The sequence below is a fragment of the Bos javanicus genome, chromosome 12 (assembly GCF_032452875.1).
Source record: "Bos javanicus breed banteng chromosome 12, ARS-OSU_banteng_1.0, whole genome shotgun sequence".
NCBI classification, from domain to species: Eukaryota; Metazoa; Chordata; class Mammalia; order Artiodactyla; family Bovidae; genus Bos; species Bos javanicus.
In genome coordinates, this window is record NC_083879.1 from 70,266,288 (window position 1) to 70,290,424 (window position 24,137).

The 24,137-nt window shown below is 39.7% G+C and overlaps 1 protein-coding gene across 1 annotated transcript in view; it reads left to right on the forward strand.

Moving 5' to 3' along the window:
* Positions 1 to 24,137, forward strand: part of LOC133258057 (ATP-binding cassette sub-family C member 4-like) — a 395,899-nt gene that overhangs the window by 126,687 nt on the left and 245,075 nt on the right. The window contains exons 6-10 of the mRNA XM_061434396.1: positions 953 to 1,177; positions 14,229 to 14,318; positions 16,656 to 16,819; positions 17,989 to 18,114; positions 19,259 to 19,508. Of these exons, the coding sequence (XP_061290380.1) occupies positions 953 to 1,177; positions 14,229 to 14,318; positions 16,656 to 16,819; positions 17,989 to 18,114; positions 19,259 to 19,508 (855 nt within the window). The remainder of the gene's footprint in view (positions 1 to 952; positions 1,178 to 14,228; positions 14,319 to 16,655; positions 16,820 to 17,988; positions 18,115 to 19,258; positions 19,509 to 24,137) is intronic.

Sequence of the window (24,137 nt, forward strand, 5' to 3'; positions counted from 1 at the left end):
GAAATTGATACTAATAGTTAACAAGGACCTACTGTGTAGCATGGGGCTTCCCTCGTGGTTTAGTAGTGAAGTATCCACCTGCTAATGCAGGAGATGCAGGAGATGTGGTTTTGATCCCTGGGTCAGGAAGATCCCCTAGAGGGGAAGTGGCAACCCACTCTAGTATTCTTGCCTGGAGAATCCCATGGACAGTGGAGCCTGGCAGGCTACAGTCCATAAGGTTGCAAAGCATCACACAGTGAGCAGACAGCACTGTGTAGCACAGGGACCTCTACTCAATAATCTGTGATAGCCTATATGGGAAAAGAATCTGAAAAAGAATAGATATATGTATATGTATAACTGAATCACTTTGCTGTACACCTGAAACTAACATAGCATTGGAAATTAACTATACTTTACTGTGCCAGTAAAGGTCCACATAGTCAAAGCTTTGGTTTTTCCAGTAGTCATGTATAGATGTGAGAGTTGGACCATAAAGAAGGTTGAGCACTGAAGAATTAATGCTTTCAAACTGTGGTTCTGAAGAGAGTCCCTTTGACTTTAAGGAGATCAAAGCAGTCAGTCTTAAAGGAAATCAATCCTGAATATTTATTGGAAGGACTGATGCTGAAGCTGAAGCTCCAATTCTTGGCCACCTGATGCAAAGAGTCAACTCACTGGAAAAGACCTTGATGCTAGGAAAGATTGAGGGCACAAGGAGAAGGGGGCGACAGAGGATGAGATAGTTAAATGGCATCACTGACTCAATGGACATGAGTTTGAGCAAATTCTGAGAGATAGTTAAGGGCAGGAAAGCCCGGCATGCTGCAGTCCATGGGGTTACAAAGCAATGGACATGACTTAGCAACTGAACCACAGAAAAAATTAAATTAAAAAAAGTGAAGCTTGTGATAAGAAAAACTGATATGGCTTGTATTTCTAATTAAGGTTTCTTTTCCTTTCCTTTTAGGAAACCTTCAGAGTACTATTACCGAGATATTTTGAGGATTTACTTACTCATTTTCAAAAGTTTGATCCCTCTGATTCTGGGGTTTTGTTCAAAACCTATGGCTACACTGCTGTACTGAATCTCTGCCTTTTCATTTGGTCAATTCTGGTGCACTTTTGCTTCTATTACGTTCAGCGTATAGGAATGAGATTAAGAGTAGCCATGTGCCATATGATTTACTGCAAGGTAAGTGTCATTTGGTACAAAAGTTTGTACCTCCTCTGGAGAATCAGAAACATTTGGGGAAAGTTCTCTGTAGATTAAAAATTTTGTAACTGGTGTCATTTACTCCTTGCCAGAGATACTCGATATTTGTTTCAAGCCAATTTGTTGTTGTTTGAGCAAACTTTACCAATATATAATGAAAAGTTTTGTTTGGAGATCAGACCAGGGCTGCCTTTGATAACTTTATGCATAGGCTGGTGCATAATACCCATTAAACTTATATTGAAACTAATTAAAAAATAGGTATCAAAATTATCAAACTGATTTTCAATGTTTTCTTGCCTAAATCTTATTGTGGTATTCATGGAAATTTTGTTGTTTTTCATTTAAACCTTCATTTACATCAAAGTTGTGTTTAAAAGTGACTTCAGTGATTGTATCTATAACATTAAATTTAGGAGAAAAATATGTTTTTAATAAAATAAATGATTATATTTTACATGATGCATTTAGTCATGTTTAATATAATTGTGCTTACTAAATAAAAATATAAGTGAAATCTGTGCCAAATTAGACTCACTCATGATCTTCTGTAGTTCTGATTGTTTTTGATAATATTAAAGAAAATGGCTGTTTGGGAGAAAACTTGAAATTTTAATTTGTTTTTAGCAATTTTAGAGGGCATTTATGTTGCTATTCATTGAAGTTATTTTCTTAATACAATATTTGCTTTTTTTTTAGTATGCATTATAGCAGCTTTAATAAAATCTGGTTTGATGTTTCTAGTGTTTTTGTATTGAGAAATGCTGTAAAATTATTCTGTTTTACTCTAGTCTTATCTAGTATAAAAGGAGTTAAGTATTTCAATGTCTTTACAAATGAACTGCCACAGATACATCAGTGTCATGTGCTGGAAAGCTCTTGATAAATGAGATCTTAGATATCTCTTTGTCCTGGGCTGTTTCATTAAAAAAAAAATCCTTATTTAACCATGTTGTATATTTGAAATATTCTGAGAGAGAGATTATAGGTGTTTTCACTGCACACAAAAAAAGATAAGTACATGAGGCAATGGATATGTTAACTGTTTTAACTATAGTAATCATTTCCCAGTGTACATTTATGTCAAACATCTTGTGCACACATATATATATATATCTATATATATTTCATTAAAAATAAACAAAATCCTCATTGAAAGATAAAACCAAGCAATTTAAATGAAAACAAGCACTTCTTTTACTTGGTTGCTACTTATCTGAAACGTCTATTTTTTAGGAATACTTTTCTTAGCAAATGAAAGATATCTTTCCTCAGCCTTTTTTGAGCAGAGTCTTGTTAATTTTTGGGCTATTTGAACCCGATTCATGGACCTAACATTCTAGGTTCTTATGTAATATTGCTTTTTACAGCATTGGACTTTCCTTTCACCACTAGACACATCCACAATGGGGCTCTGTTTTCACTTTGGCTCAGCCTCTTCATTCCTTCTGGAGCTATTTCTTCGCTCTTCTCCAGTAGCATGTTGGGTAAGCACTGACCTGGGGAGTTCATTTTTTAGTGTCAAATCGTTTTGCCTTTTCATACTGTTCACGGGATTCTCAAGGCAAGAATGCTGAAATGGTTTGCATTTCCTTCTCCAGTGGGCCACTTTTTTCCAGCTGAGCTGTTTCAAATCGTAAAAGATACTGCTGCTAAAATGCTGCACTCTGTATGCCAGCAAATTTGGAAAACTCAGCTGTGGCCATAGCACTGGAAAAGGTCAGTTTTCATACCAATCCCAAAGAAAGGCAATGCCAAATAATGTTCAAACTATTGCACAATTGCACTCATTTCACATGCTAGCAAAGTAATGCACAAAACTCTCCAACCTAGGCTTCAACAGTACATGAACCAAAAACTTCCAGATTTTCAAGCTAGAGTTAGCAAAGGCAGAGGAACCAGAGATCAAATTGCCAACATACGTTGAATCATAGAAAATGCAAGAGAATTCCAGAAAACATCTACTTCAACTTCATTGACTACACTAAAGCCGTTTACTTTGTGGATCACAACAAACTCTGGAAAGTTTTTAAAGTGATGGGAATACCAGAACACCATACCTGCCTCCTGAGAAACCTGTATGCAGGTCAAGAAGCTACAGTTAGAACTGGACATGGAACAATGGGCTGATTCCAAATTGGTAAAGGAGTACGTCAAGGCTGTATATTGTCACCCTTGTTATTTAACTTCTATTTAGAATACATCCGGAGAAGGCAATGGCACCCCACTCCAGTACTCTTGCCTGGAAAATCCCATGGGTGGAGGAGCCTGGTAGGCTGCTGCCTATGGGGTCGCTAAGAGTCAGACACGACTGAGCGACTTCACTTTCACTTTTCACTTTCGTGCATTGGAGAAGGAAATGGCAAACCACTCCAGTATTCTTGCCTGGAGAATCCCAGGGATGGGGAAGCCTGGTGGTCTGCTGTCTATGGGGTTGCACAGAGTCGGACATGACTGAAGCGACTTAGTAGCAGCAGCAGCAGAAGCAGCAGGGCACATCATGGAAAATGCCACGCTGAATGAAGCACAAGTTGAAATCAAGACTTCTGGGAGAAATATCAATAACCTCAAATATGTAGATGACACCATCCTTATGGAAGAAAGCAAAGAGAAACTAAAGAGCTTCTTGATGAAAGTTAAAGAGGAGAGTTCAAAAGCTGGCTAAACCTATTATACAGAATGAAGTAAGCCAGAAAGAAAAACACCAATACAGTATACTAATGCATATATATGGAATTTAGAAGATGGTAACAATAACCCTGTATACGAGACAGCAAAAGAGACACTGATGTATAGAACAATCTTTTGGACTCTGTGGGAGAGAGAGAGGGTGGGATGATTTGGGAGAATGGCATTGAAACATGTATAGTGTCATATATGAAATGAGTCACCAGTCCAGGTTCGATGCACGATACTGGATGCTTGGGGCTGGTGCACTGGGACAACCCAGAGTGATGGTACGTGGAGGGAAGAGGGTTCAGGATGGGGAACACGTGTATACCTGTGGCGGATTCATGTTGATATATGGCAAAACCAATACAATATTGTAAAGTTAATAAAAGAAAAAGCTGGCTAAAACTCAGCATTCAAAAAACAAAGATCATGGCATCCAGTCACATCGCTTCATGACAGATGGGGAAATAATGGAAACAGTTTCAGACTTTATTTATTTATTTATTTATTTTGGGTGGGGGTCTCCAAAATCACCACAGATGATTACAACCTTGAAATTAAAAGGCACTTGCTCCTTGGAAGAAAAGCTATGACCAACCTAGACAGCATATTGAAAAGCAAAGACATTACTTTACCAACAAAGGTCTAGTCAAAGCTATGTTTTTTTTTTTTTTTTTTCCAGTAGTCATGTAGGTATATGAGAGTTGGACCATAAAGAAAGCTGAGCACCAAAGAATTGATGCTTTTGAACTGTGGTGTTGGAGAAGACTCTTGAGAGTCCCTTGGACTGCAAGGAAATCAAACCAGTCAATCCTAAAGGAAATCAATCCTGAATGTTCATTGGAAGGACTGATGCTAAAGCTGAAACTCCAACACTTTGGCTACCTGATGCGAAGAGCTGACTTGTTGGAAAAACCCTGTTGTTGGCAAAGATTGAGGGCAGGAGGAGAAGGGGGTGACAGAAGATGAGATGGTTAAATGGCATCACCAACTCCATGGACATGAGGATGAACAAGCTCCGGGAATTGTTGATGGACAGGACAGCCTGATGTGCTGCAGTCCATGGGGTTGCAAAGAGTCTGACATTACTGAGCAATTGAAGAACAACAACAAGTGTGAAACCGGGGGTCTGGCATGTCACTGTCAGTCATAGACTGTAGAACATAAGCTAATTTGTTCCTAGTTGATGTGGAAATGCAACGATGCCCATACACTCCAGTCAAGCATCTTCCTTGTCCTCAATCATCATGTTTGTTATTCTGTTGCACCTCCTTCTATTTAGAAGATGAATACTCAGGTTTCCCTACAAATTGTCTAGAAGTTTGTCTTTGCAGATCATGTTTAACTCCTATAAATAAATAAATAGGAAATTTCACCAGAAGTACACTATGAAACTCTTATATTAGTTGTGAGGTGATGTTTTACTCAAAGTTTACTCTTTGTTCCACATGTAAGCCATTGTCCAACTGGTTTCCTTTCTCTACCCACTAGTTCTTTGGAATGTTGCCTTTGAGAAATTGGACCCTTCCTGGCATACTGCTTGAAAGTGAAAGTGACAGTCTTAGTTGCTCAGTCATGTCCAACTCTTTGCGACTCCATGGACTGTAACCTGCCAGGCTCCTCTGTCTATGAAATTCTCCAGGCAAGAATACTGGAATGGGTTGCCATGCCCTTCTCCAGGGGGGCATGTTTCTTACATGAAAGTAAACATTTTCCAAAGGCATTAATTTGCCTACTTGATTAGCCTTAAGGAATTGTTTCTTTTTCCATTTTTTAGAAAATTTTATATGATATTTAAAGATTACACTCCGTTTAGAGTTATTATAAGATATTGGCTGCATTCCCTGTGTTGTACTATATATCATTGTAGGCTACCTTACTCCCAATAGTTTGTACCTCCCACTCCCCCATCACTATATGGCTCCCCCACTTCACTGGTAACCACTAGTTTGTTCTCTGTATCTGTGAGCCTATTTCTCTTTTGTTTTATTCACTAGTTTATTGTATTTTTAGGCTCCACTTATAAACAATATCATACAGTATTTATCTCTCTCTCTCTCTGACTTGTTTCATTTAGCATCAGTTCCATTCAGTTCAGTCACTCAGTCGTGTCTGACTCTTTGTGACACCATGGATTGCAGCACTCCAGGCTTCCCTGTCCATCACCAACTTCTGGAGCTTGCTCAAACTCATGTCCATCGAGTTGGTGATGCCATACAACCATCTCATCCTCTATCATCCCCTTCTCCTCCCGCCTCCCATCTTTCCCAGCATCAGGGTCTTTTTCAACGAGTCAGTTCTTGGCATCAGGTGGCCAGAGAATTGGAGTTTCAGCTTCAGCATCATTCCTTCTAATGAATATTTAGGATTGATTTCCTTTGGGATTAACTGGTTTGATCTCCTTAGTGTCCAAGGGACTCTTAAAGGTCTTCTCCAACACCACAGTTCAAAAGCATCAATTCTTTGGTGCTCAGCTTTCTTTATAGTCCAACTTTCACATCCATACATGACTACTGGAAAACCTATAGCCTTGACTAGAAGGACCTTTGTTGGCAAAGTGATGTCTCTGCTTTTTAATATGCTGTCTAGGTTGGTCATAGCTTTTCTTCCAAGGATCATGTTTCTTTTAGTTTCATGGCTGCAATTACTATCTGCAGTGATTGGATGTCTGTGTGTGGATGCTTAGGTTGCTTGCATATCCTGAGAACTGTAAATAATGCTTATATGAACATTGTGGTACATGTATCTTTTTTGAAGTAGTGTTTTTGTTTTTTTTTGGATATATCACAGGAAGTTGAATTGCTGGGTCATGTGGTAGTTCTCTTTTTAGTTCTTTGACAAGCCTTCATACAGTTGTTCACAGTGGTTGTCCAATATACATTTCCACCAATAGTGTATGAGTGTTACCTTTCCTCCACATCCTTACCAGAATTTGTTATTCATGTTCTTTTTGATTAAAGTCATTCTGACAGGTGTGAGGTGATATCTCATTGTGGTTTCGATTCAAATTTCCTCATTGGAAAAATGTCCATTTAATTCTTTATGCCCATTTTTAATAGGGTTGTTTGTTTTTATGATGTTGTGTTATATAAATTGCTTGTATACATAGGATATTAATCCCATATAGGTCATATCATTTACAAATATTTCCTATGATTCAGTATCTTTTCTTTTCATTTGGTTGGTGATTTCCTTCTCCATGCAAAAGTTTTTAAGTTTAGTTCTTTTCTATTTGTTTTTGCTTTCATTTCTTTTACTTTGAGAGAACCCCAAAATACACTGCATTGGTTTATGTCAAAGAGTGTTCTGCCCATGTTTCCCTCTAGGAGTTTTATAGTATCTGGTCTTACATTTAGGTCTTTAATACATTTTGAGTATATTTTTGTATATGGTATTAGAGAATGGTTTAATTTCATCCTTTTAAATGTAGCTGTCCAGTTTTCCCAGACCTTTGTTGGTAAAGTAATGTATCTGCTTTTTAATATGCTGTCTAGGTTTGTCATAGCTTTTCTTCCAAGGAGCAAGCTACATTTAAAAATAGCCAAACTGATCACTTGAATCACAGCCTTGTCTAACTCAGTGAAACTATGAGCCATGCCATGTAGGGCCACCCAAAATGGATGGGTCATGGTGGAGAGTTCTGACAAAATGTGGTCCACTGGAGAAGGAAATGGAAAAATCACTTCAGCATTCTTGCCTTGAGGACTCCATGAAGAGTATGAAAAGGCAAAATGATAGGACACTGAAAGATGAGCTCCCTAGGTCGGTAGGTGCTCAATATGATATTGGAGAAGAGTGGAGAAATAGCTCCAGAAGGAATGAAGAGGCTGATCCAAAATGAAAATGACACCTAGTTGAGGGTGTGACTGGTAATAGAAGTAAATCCTGATGCTGTAAAGAACAATATTGCATAGGAACCTGGAATGTTCCATCTATGAATCGTGGTAAATTGGAAGTAGTCAAATAGGTTATGGCAAGAGTAAACATCAACATTTTAGGAATCAATGAAATAAAATGAGCTGGAATGTGTGAATTTAATTCAGATGACCATTATATCTACTACTGTGGACATGAATTCCTTAGAAGAAATGGAGTAGCTCTCATAGTCAATAAAAGAGTCTGAAATGCAGTACTTGGATCCAGTCTCAAAAATGACAGAATGATTTCTGTTTGTTTCCAAGGCAAATCATTGAATATCAGAGTAATCTAAGTCTATGCCCCAACCAGTAATGCTGAAGAAGCTAGAGTTGAATGGTTCTATGAAGACTAACAAGAACTTCCAGAACTAACAGCCAAAAAAAGATGTCCTCTTCATTATAGGGGACTGGAATGCAAAAGTAGGAAGTCAAGAGATACCTGTAATAACAGGCAAACTTGGCCTTAGAGTATAAAATGAAGCAGGGCAAAGGCTAACAGCATTTTGCCAAGAGAATGCAGTGGTTATAGCAAACACCCTCTTCCAACAACACAATAGACAACTCTACACAAGGACATCACCAGATGGTCAATACCAAAATGAGATTGATTATATTCTTGGCAACGGAAGATGAATAAGCTCTGTACAGTCAGCATAAACAAGACTGGGAGCTAACTGTGACTGAGTTCATGAACTCCTGATTGCCAAATTCAGGATTAAATTGAAGAAAGTAGGGAAAACCACTGTGCCATTCAGGTATGACCTAAATCAAATCCCTTATGATTATGTAGTAGATGTGGCAAATAGATTGAAGGCATTAGATCTGATAGATACAGTGCCTGAAGAACTATGGATGGAGGTTCGTAACATTGTACAGAAGGAAGTGATAAAAACCATCTCCAAGAAGAAGAAATGCAAAAAGGCAAAATGATTGTCTGAGGAGAGCTTTCAAATAGCTGAGAAAAGAAGAGAAGTGAAAGGCAAAGGAGAAAAGGAAAGATATACCCATTTGAATGCAGAGTTACAAAGAATAGCAAGGAGAGATGAGAAAGCCTTCCTTAGTGATCAATGCAAAAAAAAAAAAAAAATAGAGGAAAACAATAGAATGGAAAAGACTAGAGATCTCTTCAAGAAAATTAGAGATACCAAGGGAATATTTCATGCAAAGATGGGCTCAATAAAGGACAGAAATAATATGGACCTAACAGAAGCATAAGATATTAAGAAGAGGTGGCAAGAATACACAGAACTATTCAAAAAAGATCTTAATGACCCAGATAATCATAATGGTGTGATCACTCATCTAGAGCCAGATATCCTGGAGTGTGAAGTCAAGTGGGCCTTAGGAAGCATCACTATGAACAAAGCTAGTGGAGGTGATGGAATTCCATTTGAGCTATTTCAAATCCTAAAAGATGATGCTGTGAAAGTGCTGCACTCAATATGCCAGCAAATTTGAAAAACTCAGAAGTGAACACAGAATGGGAAAACTCAGTTTTCATTCCAATCCCAAAGAAAGGCAATGCCAAGGAATGTTCCAACTACTGAGCAATTGCACTCATTTCACATGCAACCAAAGTAATGTTCAAAATTCTCCAAGCTAGGTTTCATCAGTACACGAACCGAGAACTTCCAGATGTACAAGCCAGATTTAGAAAAGGCAGAGGAACCAGAGATCAAATTGCCAATATCCGTTGGATCATAGAAATAGCAAGAGAATCCAGAAAAACATTTACTTCTGCTTCATTGACTACACTCAAGCCTTTTACTTTGCTTGTTGTGGGTCACAACAAACTCTAGAAAATTCTTGAAGAGATGGGAATACCAGACCACCTTACCTGCCTCCTGAGAAACCTGTATGCAGGTCAAGAAGCAACAGTTAGAACCAGACATGGAACAATGGAATGGTTCCAAATTGGGGAAAGAGTGCATCAAGGCTGTATATTGTCACCCTGCTAATTTAACTCATATGCAGAGTACATTATGTGAAATGTTGGGCTGAATGAAGCACAAGCTGTAACCAAGATTGCAGCGAGAAGTATTAATAACCTCAGATATGCATATGACACCACCCTTATGGCAGAAATCAAAGAGAAACTAAAGAGCCTCTTGATGAAAGTGAAAGAAAAGTGTAAAAGCTGGAATAAAACTTAAAAAAAAAACACAAAACACGAAGATCATGGCATTTGGTCACATAATTTCTTGGCAAATAGATGGGGAAACAATGGAAACAGTGACAGACTTCATTTTCTTGGGCTCCAAAATCACTGCAGACGGGGACTGCAGCCATGAAATCAAAAGATGCCTACTTCTTGGGAGAAAAGCTATGACCAATCTAGACAGCATATTAAAAAGCAGAGACAGTACTTTACTGACAAAGGTCCATCTAGTCAACTATGGTTTTTCCAGCAGTCATATATGGATATGATAGTTGAACCTTAAAGAAAGCTGAGTGCCAAAGTATTGGTGCTTTTGAACTATTGTGTTGGAGAAGACTTTTGAGATTCCTTTGGATAGCAAGGACATCAAACCAGTCAATCCTAAAGAAAATCAGTCCTGAATATTCACTGGGAGGACTGATGCTGAAGTTTAAGCTCCAAAACTTTGGCCACCTGATGTGAAGAACTGATTCATTGGAAAAGACCCTGATACTGGTGAAGTTCGAAGGCAGGAATAGAAAGAGACAACAGAGGATGAGATGGTTGGATGACATCACTGACTTGATGGACATGAATTTAAGCAAGCTCTGAGAGTTGGTGATGGGCTAGGAAGACTGGTGTGCTTCAGTCCATGGGGTCACAAAGAGTTGGACATGAGTGAGTGACTAAACTGAACTGTGCATTTTTTCAGCACCAGTTATTGAAGAGACTGTGCTTTCTCCATTGTGTATTCTTGCCTCCTTTGTCTTAAATTTGTTGACCCTAAGTGTATGGGTTTATTTCTGTGCTGTCTATACTGTTCCATTGATCTGTGTGTCTGTTTTTGTGCCAGTATCTACTCTCTTCCCTTGGACTTCCCTTGTGGCTCAGCTGGTAAAGAATCGCCTGCAATGTGGGAGACCTGGGTTTGATCCCTGAGTTGGGAAGATCCCCTGGAGAAGAGAAAGGCCACCCACTCTAGTATTCTGGCCTAGAGAATTCCATGGACTGTATAGTCAATGGGGTCACAAAGAGTTGGACACAGCTGAGTGACCTTCACTTCACTTTCATACTATTATTTTGATTACTGTAGCTTTGTACTATGGTCAAAGTCAAGGAGTGTGATTCCTCCAGCTTTGTTCTTCTTCATTTTTTTTTTTTTTGACTATTTGTGTCATTTGTTTTTCCATACAAATTTTATATTTTTTTGTTCTAGTTCTGTGAAAAATGCCATTGGTAATTTGATAGGTGTTGCATTGAATCTGTAGATTGCCTTGGGTTGTACGGTTATTTTGACAATACTAATGTTTCCAATCCAAGAACATGGTATATCTTTACATCTGTTTTGTCATCTTCAATTTCTTTCATCAGTGTCTTATAGTTTTGGGGGTACAGATCTTTTGCCTCCTTAGGTAGGTTTATTCCTAGGCATTTTAGTCTTTTTGATGCAGTGGTAAATGGGATTGTTTCCTTAATTTCCCTTTCTGATATTTTCTTAATAATGTATAGAAATGCAGCACATTTTTGTATATTAATTTTGTATCCTGAAACTTTACCGAATTCATTGATGAACTCTAATGGTTTTCTGGTAGTGTCTTTAGGATTTCCTATGTATGCTGGGAGGGATTGCGGGCAAGAGGAGAAAGGGACAACAGAGGATGAGATGGCTGGATGGCATCACTGACTCAATGGACGTGAGTCTCAGTGAACTCCAGGAGTTGGTGATGGACAGGGAGGCCTGGCATGCTGCGATTCATGGGGTCACAAAGAGTCGGACACGACTGAGCGACTGACCTGATCTGATCTAATGTATAGTATCATGTCATCTACAAGTAGTGACAGTTTGACTTCTTCCTTTCCAATTTAGAGTCTTTGTATTTAAAAGAATTGTCTTTTTACAAAGTTAGGAATTGCTGAGGTAAAACCACGGAGGTAACGTGGATTTTAAGAAACATCACTCAATTGTGTCTAACTCTTTGCGACCCCATGGACTATACAATCCATGGAGTTCTCCAGGCCAGAATACTGGAGTGGGCAGCTGTTCCCTCCTGCAGGGGATCTTTCTAACCCAGGGATTTAACCCAGGTCTCCCCACATTGCAGGCAGATTCTTTACCAGCTGAACCACCAGGGAAGCCCAAGGATACTGCAGTGGATAGCCTATCCCTTCTCTAGGAAATCTTCCTGACCTAGGAATTGAACTGGAGTCTCCTGCTTTGCAGGTGGATTCTTTACCAGCTGAGCTACTAGGGAAGCCCTTCCAGACACAGGAGAGACAGTTTCCTCATGCACTTTCATGCATCTAGAATCCTGCTGAGGTGAAGAAATAAGATGTTTCTTTTTTGTAGGTTACAGGTGGGCTGACTCTTTAGGGCAAAAGCTGGTGCTGCAGAATGGCTTTAAAAGGCCCATCTGAATGTTCCTGGTTTATGCTGAGGCCCTACTTGCTCATCTCTAGTCCTGGAAAGAAATCAGATTGAGTGTTAGAAATGGGATGGCTGATAAGCTTATAGTCATAGTTTGTATTGTTGAGTGATTAGTGGCATGTATGATATATAGAAAATGACTTGTCTTTTAATTACCTTTCCACAACTGTGGTAAAATACCTTTTGGCTTTTGATCATTGATTTTTTTAAAAGTTGCAACAAAATATACACAACAAAATTTACAGTTTTAACTCTTTTTAAGTGCACCATTTAATGACATCAGGTACATTCATATTGTTGTGGAGTTATCATCATTATGCATCTCCAGAACTTTTTCATCTTCCCAAATTGGCACCCATTAAACACTGTTTCTACTCCCATCCCTTCACCACCATCACCATTCTACTTCTCTTAATGAATTTCACTACTCCAGGTGCCTCATATAAGTGAAAGCATATGATGTCTGGATTATGTCACCTAGCATAATGTTTTCAAGGTTTATCCATGTTGTATCAGGTGTCAGAATTAAATTCCTTTTTAAGACTGAATGATATTTCATGGTAGGTATGTACAATATTTTGTGTATTCATTCATCGGTTAATAAATGTTTGGGTTGTTTCAATCTTATATCTATTGTGAATAGTGCTGCTATGAACATAGGTAAACAAATATCTGTTCAAGGTTGTCCTTTCAGTTCTTTTGAGTACATTCCCAGTAGTGGAACTGTTGTGCTATATACTAATCTTATGTTTAATTTTTTGAGAAACTGCCATACCCTCTTCCATCATGGCTACATCATTTTATATTTTCTACTTGATCACTGATTTTTCTCTTTAACTTGAGAACTAAATGAAAAATTTTCATGAATCCTGACATTTTGTTTGGATCCATGGCTCCAGTTGGTAGTCCACTGAAACATCTTACAGTGGTCACTTCAGATTCCTGATCTCTAGGGCATATTTTGGAACTTTTTACCAAATAAAGGGATTGTGTAAAACAGGCTATTTTTTGTAAAGTCAGGCATTAAAGGCCACAGATTCCTCATGAGAATATTATTTTGAACATTATTCTCTGCTCATTTTATTGTACATTATTTTAAAACATTTAAAAAAAGAATTTAATAAGTATTTATTTTTGTCTGTGCTGGGCCTTTGTTGCTTTGTATGGGTTTTCTCTTGTTTCCTTGTTGAGGGCTGCTCTCTAATTGCAGTGTGCAGATGGTTTCTCTTATTGTGGAGATGGCTTCTCTTATTGCAGAACACAGGCTGTAGGGTGCTCGGGCCCAGTAATTGTGGTGCACAGGCTTAGTTGCCCTGCAGCATGTGGGATCTTTCCAGATGAGGGATCAAAGCTGTGTTTCCTGCATTGGCAGGCAGATGCTTAACCACTGAACCACCAGGGAAATCCTCTGCTCATATTGGAATGAGGAAACTAAGGTCAAAGTTCTTAAATGATTTCACATACAGTGTGATTGATTCCAAGTCTCCTAATTTCTAGTCCAAGTCCTCTAATTTCTTGCTTTAAGGCAGTTTCTCCACTTTCATCTAGTTAGGCTCACATTTACTTTATTTTGCTCCTAAATCTAAACCTACATCCTTTACACTCTGGGCAGACCCAATTTAATTGCGAAACAGGGTGGTGGATTTTTTTTTCCCCTACCTCCTACTCCTCCCTTTGCTGTCCTTCTGGGCGGGGCTTCTGCCACATTGAGGAGATAAAGGATGAACACAGGTCCCTAGAGCCCTGCTGTCAGGGGTTATCCTGCTCATCCTGATACCATGGATGATCCCAAGAAAGTGTTATCCAGTTTGCTATGTTTTAAGTGTGAATTTGTATCAACATGGGAATCCAATTCTCTGTCTCCCTCTCTTATTTCAGACCCTTCGCCTGAGTAACTCAGCCATAGGGAAGACTACCACAGGCCAGATAGTCAACATGATGTCTAACGATGTGAACAGGTTTGACAGGGTAAGTGACCAAGGGATCCTCTTCATTTCTCACTGGGTTCAGCTTTTTGGGAGCCAAGTGCCAGGGTTTGGTGTCAGCCAGGGTTCTGTTGAGAACCTAAGATAAGGAAGGGTTGTTGTTATCCAACTCTCATCTCCTGTGTGCAACTTACATGTAAAAAGATGTATTGACCTGTGGATTGGAATTTTGTTTTTCTAATACTAGATAGGCAGCGGTGTTCTATCCCAGCTTGGTTAGTGTCCCTAAAGGTCCTCCTGGTATAGCCCTTCTTGGCACATGCTGTCAGTGTTGCTGAACTGTCTTCCTCCTCCTCTGGATGATGAAGGCTTGATGGTCAGGGATTGTTATTTCCCCTGTGCCCTGTTCAGTGCTGCTGCACAGGGAGCCTGTGAGGAATATGCCAAGTAGGTGTTCTCCAGCCAGACTCAACTTCCTCTCAGCTGTCAACCCCACACTCTTTTTTTTTTTTTTACACTTACCTTATGACTATGCAGTACTTGTTTCCACTGTTTCACATCAATTTGCCATGAAGTGATGGGACCAGATGCCAAGATCTTAGTTTTCTGAATGTTGAGTTTTAAGCCAACTTTTTCACTATCTTCTTTCACTTTCATCAAGAGGCTCTTTGGATCTTCTTCACTTTCTCCTTAATTGTGGTGTCATCTGCATATGTGAGGTTACTGATATTTTCCCCAGCAATCTTGATTCAAGCTTGTGCTTCATCCAGTCCAGCATTTCTCATGATGTACTCGGCATATATTTTTGGGCTCCATAATCACTGCAGATGGTGACTACAGCCATGAAACTAAAAGATGATCGCCCCTTGAAAGAAAAGTTATGACCAAACTAGACATCATATTAAAAAGCAGAGGCATTACTTTGCCAACAAAGGTCCATCTAGTCAAGATTATGGTTTTTCCAGTAGTCATGTATGGATGTGAGAGTTGGACTATAAAGAAAGCTGAATGCCAAAGAATTGATGCTTTTGAACTGTGGTGATTGAGAAGACTCTTGAGAGTCCCTTGGACCACAAGGAGATCCAACCAGTCCATCCTAAAGGAAATCAGTCCTGAATATTCATTGGAAGGACTGATGCTGAAATTCTAATACTTTGGCTACCTGATGGGAAGAACTGACTCATTTGAAAAGACTGTGATGCTGGAAAGATTGAAGGTGGGAGGAGAAGGGGACAACAGAGGATGAGATGGTTGGATAGCATCACTGACTCAATGGACATGAGTGTGAGAAAACTCCAGGAGTTGATGATGGACAGTGGGGCCTGGCATGCTGCAGCACATGGGGCCACAAAGAGTTGGACATGACTGAGAGACTGAACTGAACTGAATGCAGTACTAGGATACAATCTCAAAAATGACAGAATGATCTCCATTCATTTCCAAGGCAAACCATTCAATATCACAGTAATCCAAGTCTATGCCCTGACCAGTAATGCTGAAGACACTGAAGCTGAATGGTTTTGTGAAGACGTACAAAAACTTCTAGAACTAACACTCAGAAAGATATCCTCTTCATTATAGGGGACTGAAATGCAAGAGTAGGAAGTCAAGAGCTACCTGGAGTAACAGACAAATTTGGCCTTGGAGTACAAAATGAAGCAGGGCAAAGGCTAACAGAGTTTTGCCAAGAGAACACATTGGTCATAGCAAATACCCTCTTTCAACAACACAAGAAAAGACTCTATACATGGACATCACCAGATGGTCAATACCGAAATCAGATTGATTATATTCTATGCAGCCAAAGATGGAGAAGCTCTATACAGTCAGCAAAAACAAGACTGGGAGCTGACTGTGGCTCAGATGATGAACAACAACAACTTCTCTTTCAGTTATTCATTCATCAGACATGAAATCAGGTACCTCTTCAATTTCAGGGATAAATAAGGCTTAGTTTCTGCCCTGGAGAAGTCAAAGCCCATCAGGGAGGTAAATATACAAGTCATTACTGGAGAGAGTGGTAGGTACCATAATGTAGACTTTCCTGGGGTTGCAGGGAGCCCCAGGGAAAAAGGCGTCTGAATTTTGGGACAGAGACTTTAGGGATTCCCTGAGACAATCTGCATTGTTGACAAAATCATTTTCCTTCCAGTGTGCCTGTCTGCTTCTCCCTGGATGTCCTAAACCCAGCCTTGTGCTGCCCCAGAACAGCATCATCTGGGGAAGATGCTTCGATTTCTGCTTCAGCAGGTTTAAAACCCACTGAGATCATTTCTATTTAGGCTCCCGTCTCTTCCTTCAGAGCAGATTGTTTCTAAATTGTGTGCTTATGGTTTTGCTTTTATACAGTTCTAAGAAGACTTTGTCTTTTTCTTTTAAGGTAATGATACGCTTGCACATCCTGTGGATTGGGCCACTTAATGCTATCACAGCGATTATCCTGCTCTGGATGGAAATAGGAATATCATCTCTTGCCGGGATGGCACTCCTCATTATTTTTATGCTTTTGCAAAGCTTCTCTGGGAAGTTGTTTTCATCACTCCGGTAAGAGAAACACTGGTTTAAAAAAACAGATGATATGTACTTGGTGAATCCACAGTCTACTCTATCCTTTTGTTAAAACAATAACAACAACAGCAACAACCTTCTCTGATCTCTTTTTTTGCACGTCTTGTAGACCCTTCAGGCTTAGCTAGTGGAGGCCCCATCCTTAAACCAAAGACTGATCTTGAAGGGGGAAAGGTGAAGCCATTTCCTGGCTCTTCTTGGAATTGTACTTGAATAAGTATAGTGTCTGCAAGCAGAATTTACCTAAGTCCAGGTTATTTAAACATTATTAAATAGTAATCATCCTATAGGCCCAATCCAAGCTGCATATATTTTTGCTATGCTTGTTTTAGGATCATTTTCAATTATTTAAGTTCATGTCTTGTTTTTAATTCACTGTTTGCATTAAGTTATCAGAAGTCCAAGGGCATAAAGACATAAATTTATAAAGCCCCACAGTTTGTTTGTTCCCCACAGTACCAGCAGCTTATGTGGTAAAAGAGTGTCTAGTGATGAAGGGTCTAATGGTGATGAGTTAGACTTGAAGCATATATCAGGGGATTGGAAGTGTGTTGTTCAGATTGTCAGGTGATGGAGATGTACTGTTTGAAGCACATTGAGCTCTTTTCCTTTCTTTTTTTGGTGACTTTATGCATATTATTTTTCTCTACTTGGAATTTCATTTCTTATCTTTACCACAGAGAGATGTTCCTTATCCTTTGAAGCCCTGTTCAAGTGCTACTATGTCTCTGAAGCTTTTCTTGCTCTGCTTTCCCAGTGGTATTCACAGCCCCATCTTTTCTGATTCCCAGCACCTTAATCCTATTTTATTATAGCACATTGTCTCAGTTAGATTCGGGTGTCTTCTGCCTTCCCTACCAGACCACAACTTCCTTGGGCAGGTGGATTGTACCTGACTTACTTCAGGTCTTCCTTAGCCAATACTGCAAGTTCTCCAAGTTATTTGTTGAATTGGGCTGCATGGTTGACTTCCTAATTGAAGTCCTCCTCTGTTTGTACTTTGAGTAGGACCTGCCTGTGTTGTCAGCTTAGGGGAGCTGTAGGAAATCATTTGATCCCTGGTCTCTGACTGTGCCAATGCTGCTGTCAGGAAGGAAATTTTTGTTGTGATCACTAAGGCTCATCCCTCATGTTTGTTCCCTTAGGAGTAAGAGTGCAGCCTTCACAGACAGCAGGCTCAGGACCATGAATGAAGTTATAACTGGCATCAGAACAATAAAAATGTATGCTTGGGAAAAGTTATTTGCTGAGCTTATTACCAGATTGAGAAGGTAACTTTCTGTATATGTCAAACCACAGTTTGTACTTTTTTATTTCCTGTTTTTACTGAATGGTTTAAAAGTATTACTGTTTTTTTATTTACCATCCTCCTAAAGGAAAAATATATATGCTTCTTTCTTATATAGAAATGAAATTTCACATATTAATACCCAAATCTCAAGGAAGCAATGATCCTAAGATGTTCGTATTTGAGTTGATGACGTTTAAACTAAAACTACAATTTATGTTAATATAGAACAAATGGGAAGATTGTAGAGATTGGGTATATTTGTATTGGGCCAAACTTTATGAATCAGTATTTTTTATTCCAAACAGAGCCATGAAAATACCATTCCTAAATACCATTCCTTTTGAATTTGCTTTAGGTTTATAGAAATTTTGTCCATCTTTCATTTAAGTATCTGATGAGTGTTTATACTCCAGCACAAGCTATTCATAATTCTCTGGCTGCATCCTGTTACCTCTCACCTTCGCACCTTTGTAAGGGCCCCTCCCTCTGCTGGGAATACACCCTCTCATCTTCCTTCTTCTCTGGCTTCCACCAGCCCTAACTGACTCCCACTCATCTTCTCAGGGTCCATGTATTTGTGAATTGCCTCTGGGTTACAAATCTCTGTTCTGTGCTCCCATGGGGGCCATGCTGGCTGCCTCTGTCTAATGTCTTGGTGGACATGTGAAATCTTAGTTCCCTGACTGGGGATCAAATCTATGGCCGCTGCGTTAGAAACATGGAATCTTAACCACTGGACCACCCATCTTCTTTTCTAAGTTCATGAACTCCTGGAAGGGACAAGTTCTCTCTTTCTGCCATCCTCAAGGTACCCTGCACAGGACTTGTGATTACAAATGCTTGTTGAATGAATGTTCAAACTCAAGTGTTATTGACCCAAAATGTTTAAAAGTGTGATATTAAGCCTCCATTTAGTTGGGAGAGTGAAGCGATGATGAAATGTGTGGTCCTTGGGTCGGGGCAGAGCCCCAAGTGTGCACTGTATAGTGTCTCCATGATGTGAGGGATGGTTCATCTTAATCTGTGTCCACTCCCTAGAAAGGGGCCACTCACACAGGGCATTTGAATTCATAGCTTGGATGTTGATGCTTCTTTTAAAATCTATTCCCTTCTCTCTTTTACAGGAAGGAAATTTCCAAGATTCTGAGACGTTCCTACCTTGATGGAATGAATTTGATATTCTTTGACACTGCAAGCAAACTCATCCTTTTCATCACCTTTACCACCTACGTGCTTCTTGGCAACACGATCACAGTTAACCAAGTGTTTTTGGCCATAACACTGTACCAAGTTGTGCAGTTTACAGGCATCCTCCTCTTCCCCATAGCCATCGAGAACGTAGCAGAAACAGTCGCCAGTGTCCGAAGAATCAAGGTTTGGTGACAGATAACTTTTTAAAGTTTTAGGTAGATTTTAGGTAAAATGGTTCCTTTTATTTGGTGTCACTGTGTGCCAGTTAGGTGAGATTTAATGCTTTTGGACATAACTGGTAGCTGTTCCAAAATGTCATACATACTCCCCTCTCTTCTTTGGTAGAATAAATTACAAATAATGTAAGATCACTGCTTATTTATGAGCAGCAGTAGCAGTGGCACAGGGTTCTTGATGTACAAGTGATGGCTGCAGGGCAACTAAAATGTCTAAAAGCAAAAGAAGTAAATAGATTGCATCTCCTGTGTTAACTTTAATGACTAGCACCTGTGTCCAGCCTTGGGGTGAAGTGGATTCCTCTCTGAATCTGGAGGGAAAGCACTTGCTGAGAGGTCCTGCTCCTTGGACAGGAAGAGTGGCCTCAGATTCACTTAATTCACTGTTTAAAAATGGTTTCTTTCCTCCACAGATGGCTTGCTTGTTGATTTCTGAACATGTCTTTTGGATCTGACTTGTCCTCTTTACCCTTACTCTTTAATCCTATCTCTAATTGGCTTCTTCCTTTCAGATTTGTGATTTCCACCATATCCACTGTCTCCTTTTTTTCTGTCTCTGTATTGCCAAGGGCAAATAATTTACGTCACCAAAATAAGAGCCTGGCATACAGTAGGCTCTAAAGTACTTGCATGTTTATGAGTAGGTCTAAAATGAAGGTAAACTGGCTCTGTGAGCCAGCCTGGGCATGACTGAGTATCTGGGCTTTATAAAATATTTAATTGCTTTTGTCCTTCTCCTCAGTGATGGACAGACAGTAACAGATCTATAGTGAAGTTAGATAGGTTTGGGTGCGATTTTATTTTATTTTTGGGTCTTATCATAAAAGTTGTATTTTTTTATGATGAAGTTTCTATATACTATAAAAAAATGATTACTCACAAAGCAGATCAGTCATACAGGGTTAGTTCTGGTCCCCTGAGTTTTGTCATTCTTTCTGCCAGGGGCTTCTAGCAACACTATTAAGGGATGGTCCATTCAGTTCATCCATCTTTTTTACCCCTTAGCTTTCACATCTTGAAAGAAAACAGGAATATCCCCGGACTATAGTCACATTGTCAACGACAGGGTAATGTGTCCAGATGGAGGCTTCTTACATGTGCTGTACTGCTGTGATTTTGTTACAGCGCTGTGATTTTGACACAGCCACTATCTTTGATGGCTGTTGCCAGGGCTCACTGTGTGGTCTGGGCACATGCAAAGTCTTACAGGTTTTCTCATTTAATCTTGACAGCAATTGAATGAGATAAGCATGTGTCCCTGCTTTACAATTAAGGAATCAGGTTTCTGTATCAGGTGAAACAACTTACCCATCCTCAAATAGCCTGTAAATGACATTCTAGGATTCTACCCAAAGCCTGGTTTCTTAGCCATTGTTACATTATTGTCTTCTTAGTACCTTCTGCCAAGTGGAGTAACTCCTTAAGTGTGATTTACATCAACTAGTCTCACTCTGAAGATATGCAAAGGTTCCCTGCTTCCTGAAAAATTAAAAATGTTAACTGTTAGTTCCACTGGCCATTCTATTTGTTTCCAAGCACTCTGACAAGTGAGGAGGGAGGGAGGTGGTGAGGTTGTCTCTGTAATTGCCACAGTCACCCCCACTTTGGGGTCTTGGCTCACTCTGTTGGGCCCCCTGGGTCGCCTTCTCTTCTCTCGTTGATTTAAGCAAATACTGCTGAGCCTCCAGCAGCCCCATGAGCCTCTACCAGCACTTTCGTTCATGCTGATCCAGGGCTTCCATTTATGTGCACAGCCAGTCCCGTGCCACCCAGCATCATGTCCGGTGGGCTGATGTTGACTCCCTGGTAGTGTTCCAAGCCCTGTGACAGCTGACTGTGTCTGGTAGACTGTGTCTGATTCTTTAGTGTAGTGCCCAGACTATACTGGACATATCATGGGCATCAAATACATACTGGATTGTCTGAAACAACAGTTACAGGAAATGGCTGGGAGCCTACAGAGGCCCAGGGTGGCTCAACCTGCACTAGAAGCTGGAGAAATGCAGAGGGAGGGAGCAGACTGGGGTTAGCATTCCTGGAACATTGATCTTTGGTGTGTATGTGTGGTAGTGTGTTTCAACTTAGGGGAGCTGGATCTTATCAAGTGGAAATAGATCTGAATCTTCCCTTTGTTTTCTGTGTCTGTCAGTGGGCCTGCTCTCTAAAGAGAGGAGTTGTGGCTAACACATCCTGGTGTTCATGTAGACTCTGCTGGCCTGACTCCTGGTCTGGGCTCTTGAGTCTTGTAGATAAATAGGAACACTCAGTCTTGATTAACAAACTTAGTCTGAAAGTCTTGCCAGCCATCATGAGATAAAAGAAGGTTAAAACTATCAGACTTTATGCTAAAATGTATCTGGAGTCCAAAGATGATCTTGACACAGAATTTCCTCCTGTTTGGAGTTGGTCAGTCTTTTTCTCTTTTTTTCTTATTTTCATTTTATTTATTTATTTTTAATTGGAAGATAATTGCTTTACAATGTTGTGTTGATTTCTGCTGTACAAGATAGTGAATCAGTCATAATTATACATATATCCCCTCTTAAACTTCCAACTCTTCTCACTCCTGTGGATTGTAGCACACCAGGCTCCTCTGTCCGTGGAATTCTCCAGGCAAGAATACTGGAGTTGGTTGCCATTTCCTTTTCTAGCAGTTCTTCCCAACCCAGGGATCGAACCCAGGTCTCCTGCATTGTAGTCAGATTCTTTACCATCTGAGCTACCAGGGAAGCCCTATTTTCATTTTATTTATTTATTTTTAATTGGAGGATAATTACTTTACAATGTTATGTTGATTTCTGCCATACAATGTCATGAATCAGTCATAATTATACATATATATCACTTCCCTCTTAAACCTCCCTCCCCTCCACATCCCACCCCTCTAGGTTGTCACAGAGCACCAGGTTGAGCTCCCTGTGTTGCACAGCAACTTCTCTCTAGCTAAGTTGCTCAGTCATGTCCAACTCTTTGCAACCCCCTGGACTGTAGCCCACTAGGCTCCTCTGTCCATGGGACTCTTCAGGCAAAAATACTGGAGTGGGTTGCCATTTCCTACTCCAGGGGATCTTCCCAACCCAGGGACTGAACCTGTGTCTTCTGCATTGGCAAGTTGATTCTTTACCACTGAGCCACCTCTGTTTTAACACGATAGTGTATATATGTTACTGCTATTTTTCTCTCTCAATGTATGTCCCACCCTCTCCTTCCCCTGCTGTGTCCACAAGTCTGTTCTCTACATCTGCTTCTCCATTCCTTCCATGCAAATAGATTCATCAATATCATTCTTCTAGATTCCATATTTATACATTAATTTATGATATTTATTTTTCTTTTTCTGACTTACTTCTCTGTATATAACATGCTGTAGTTTCATCCACCTCACTATAACTGACTCAAATTCATTCCTTTTTATGGCATTGCCAAATTTCGCTGGATCTTAGAGAAAGCAAGGGAATTCCAGAAAAACATTTATTTCTGCTTCATTGACTATGCCAAAGCCTATGACTGTATGGATTACAACAAACTGGAAAATTCTTAAATAATTGGGAATACCAGACCATCTTACCTGTCTCCTGAGAAACCTGTATGCAGGTCAAGAAACAACAGTTAGAACTGGACATGGAACAATGGACTGGTTCAAAATTGGGAAAGGAATACAACAAGGCTGTATATTGTCACCATGTTTATTTAACTTATATGCAGAGTACATTATGAGAAATGCAAGACTGGCATTTGTGAGTTGCAAACAGGGATCAAAGAATGCTGGGAGAAATATCAGCAACCTCAGATATGTAGATGATACTACTCTAATGGCACAAAGCAAAGAAGAACTAAAGAGCCTCTTAATGAGGGTGAAAAAGTAGAGTGAAAAAGCTGGTTTAAAACTCTGTATTAAAAAACTAAGATCATGGCATCTGATCCCATCACTTCATGGTAAATAGAAGGGGAAAAGTTTTAAACAGTGACAGGTTTTCTCTTCTTGAGCTCTGAAATCACTGCAGATGGTGACTGCAGCCTTGAAATTAGAAGACACTTGTGTCTTGGAAGGAAACTATGACAAACCTAGACAGCCTAACATGTATAATATCATGTATGAAATGAGTCGCCAGTCCAGATTTGATGCACGATACTGGATGCTTGGGGCTGGTGCACTGGGACGATCCAGAGGGAGGGTATGGGGAGGGAGGAGGGAGGAGGGTTCAGGATGGGGAACACAGGTATACCTGTGGCAGATTCATTTCGATATTTGGCAAAACTAATACAATATTGTAAAGTTTAAAAATAAAATAAAATTTAAAAAAATTAAAAAAAATAAAAAGGAAAGACATCATCTTGCTAACAAGATGTAAGGTCTGTATAGCCAAAGTTATGGTCTTTCTAGTAGTTGTATATAGATGTGAGAGCTGGACCATAAAGAAGGCTGAGCACCAAAGAATTGATGCTTTCAAATTGTGGTGCTGGAGAAGACTCGTGAAAGTCCCTTGGACAGCAAGGAGATCAAACCAGTCAATTCTAAAGGAAATCAACCCTGGATATTAATAGGAAGGACTGATGTTGAAGCTGCAGCTCCAAT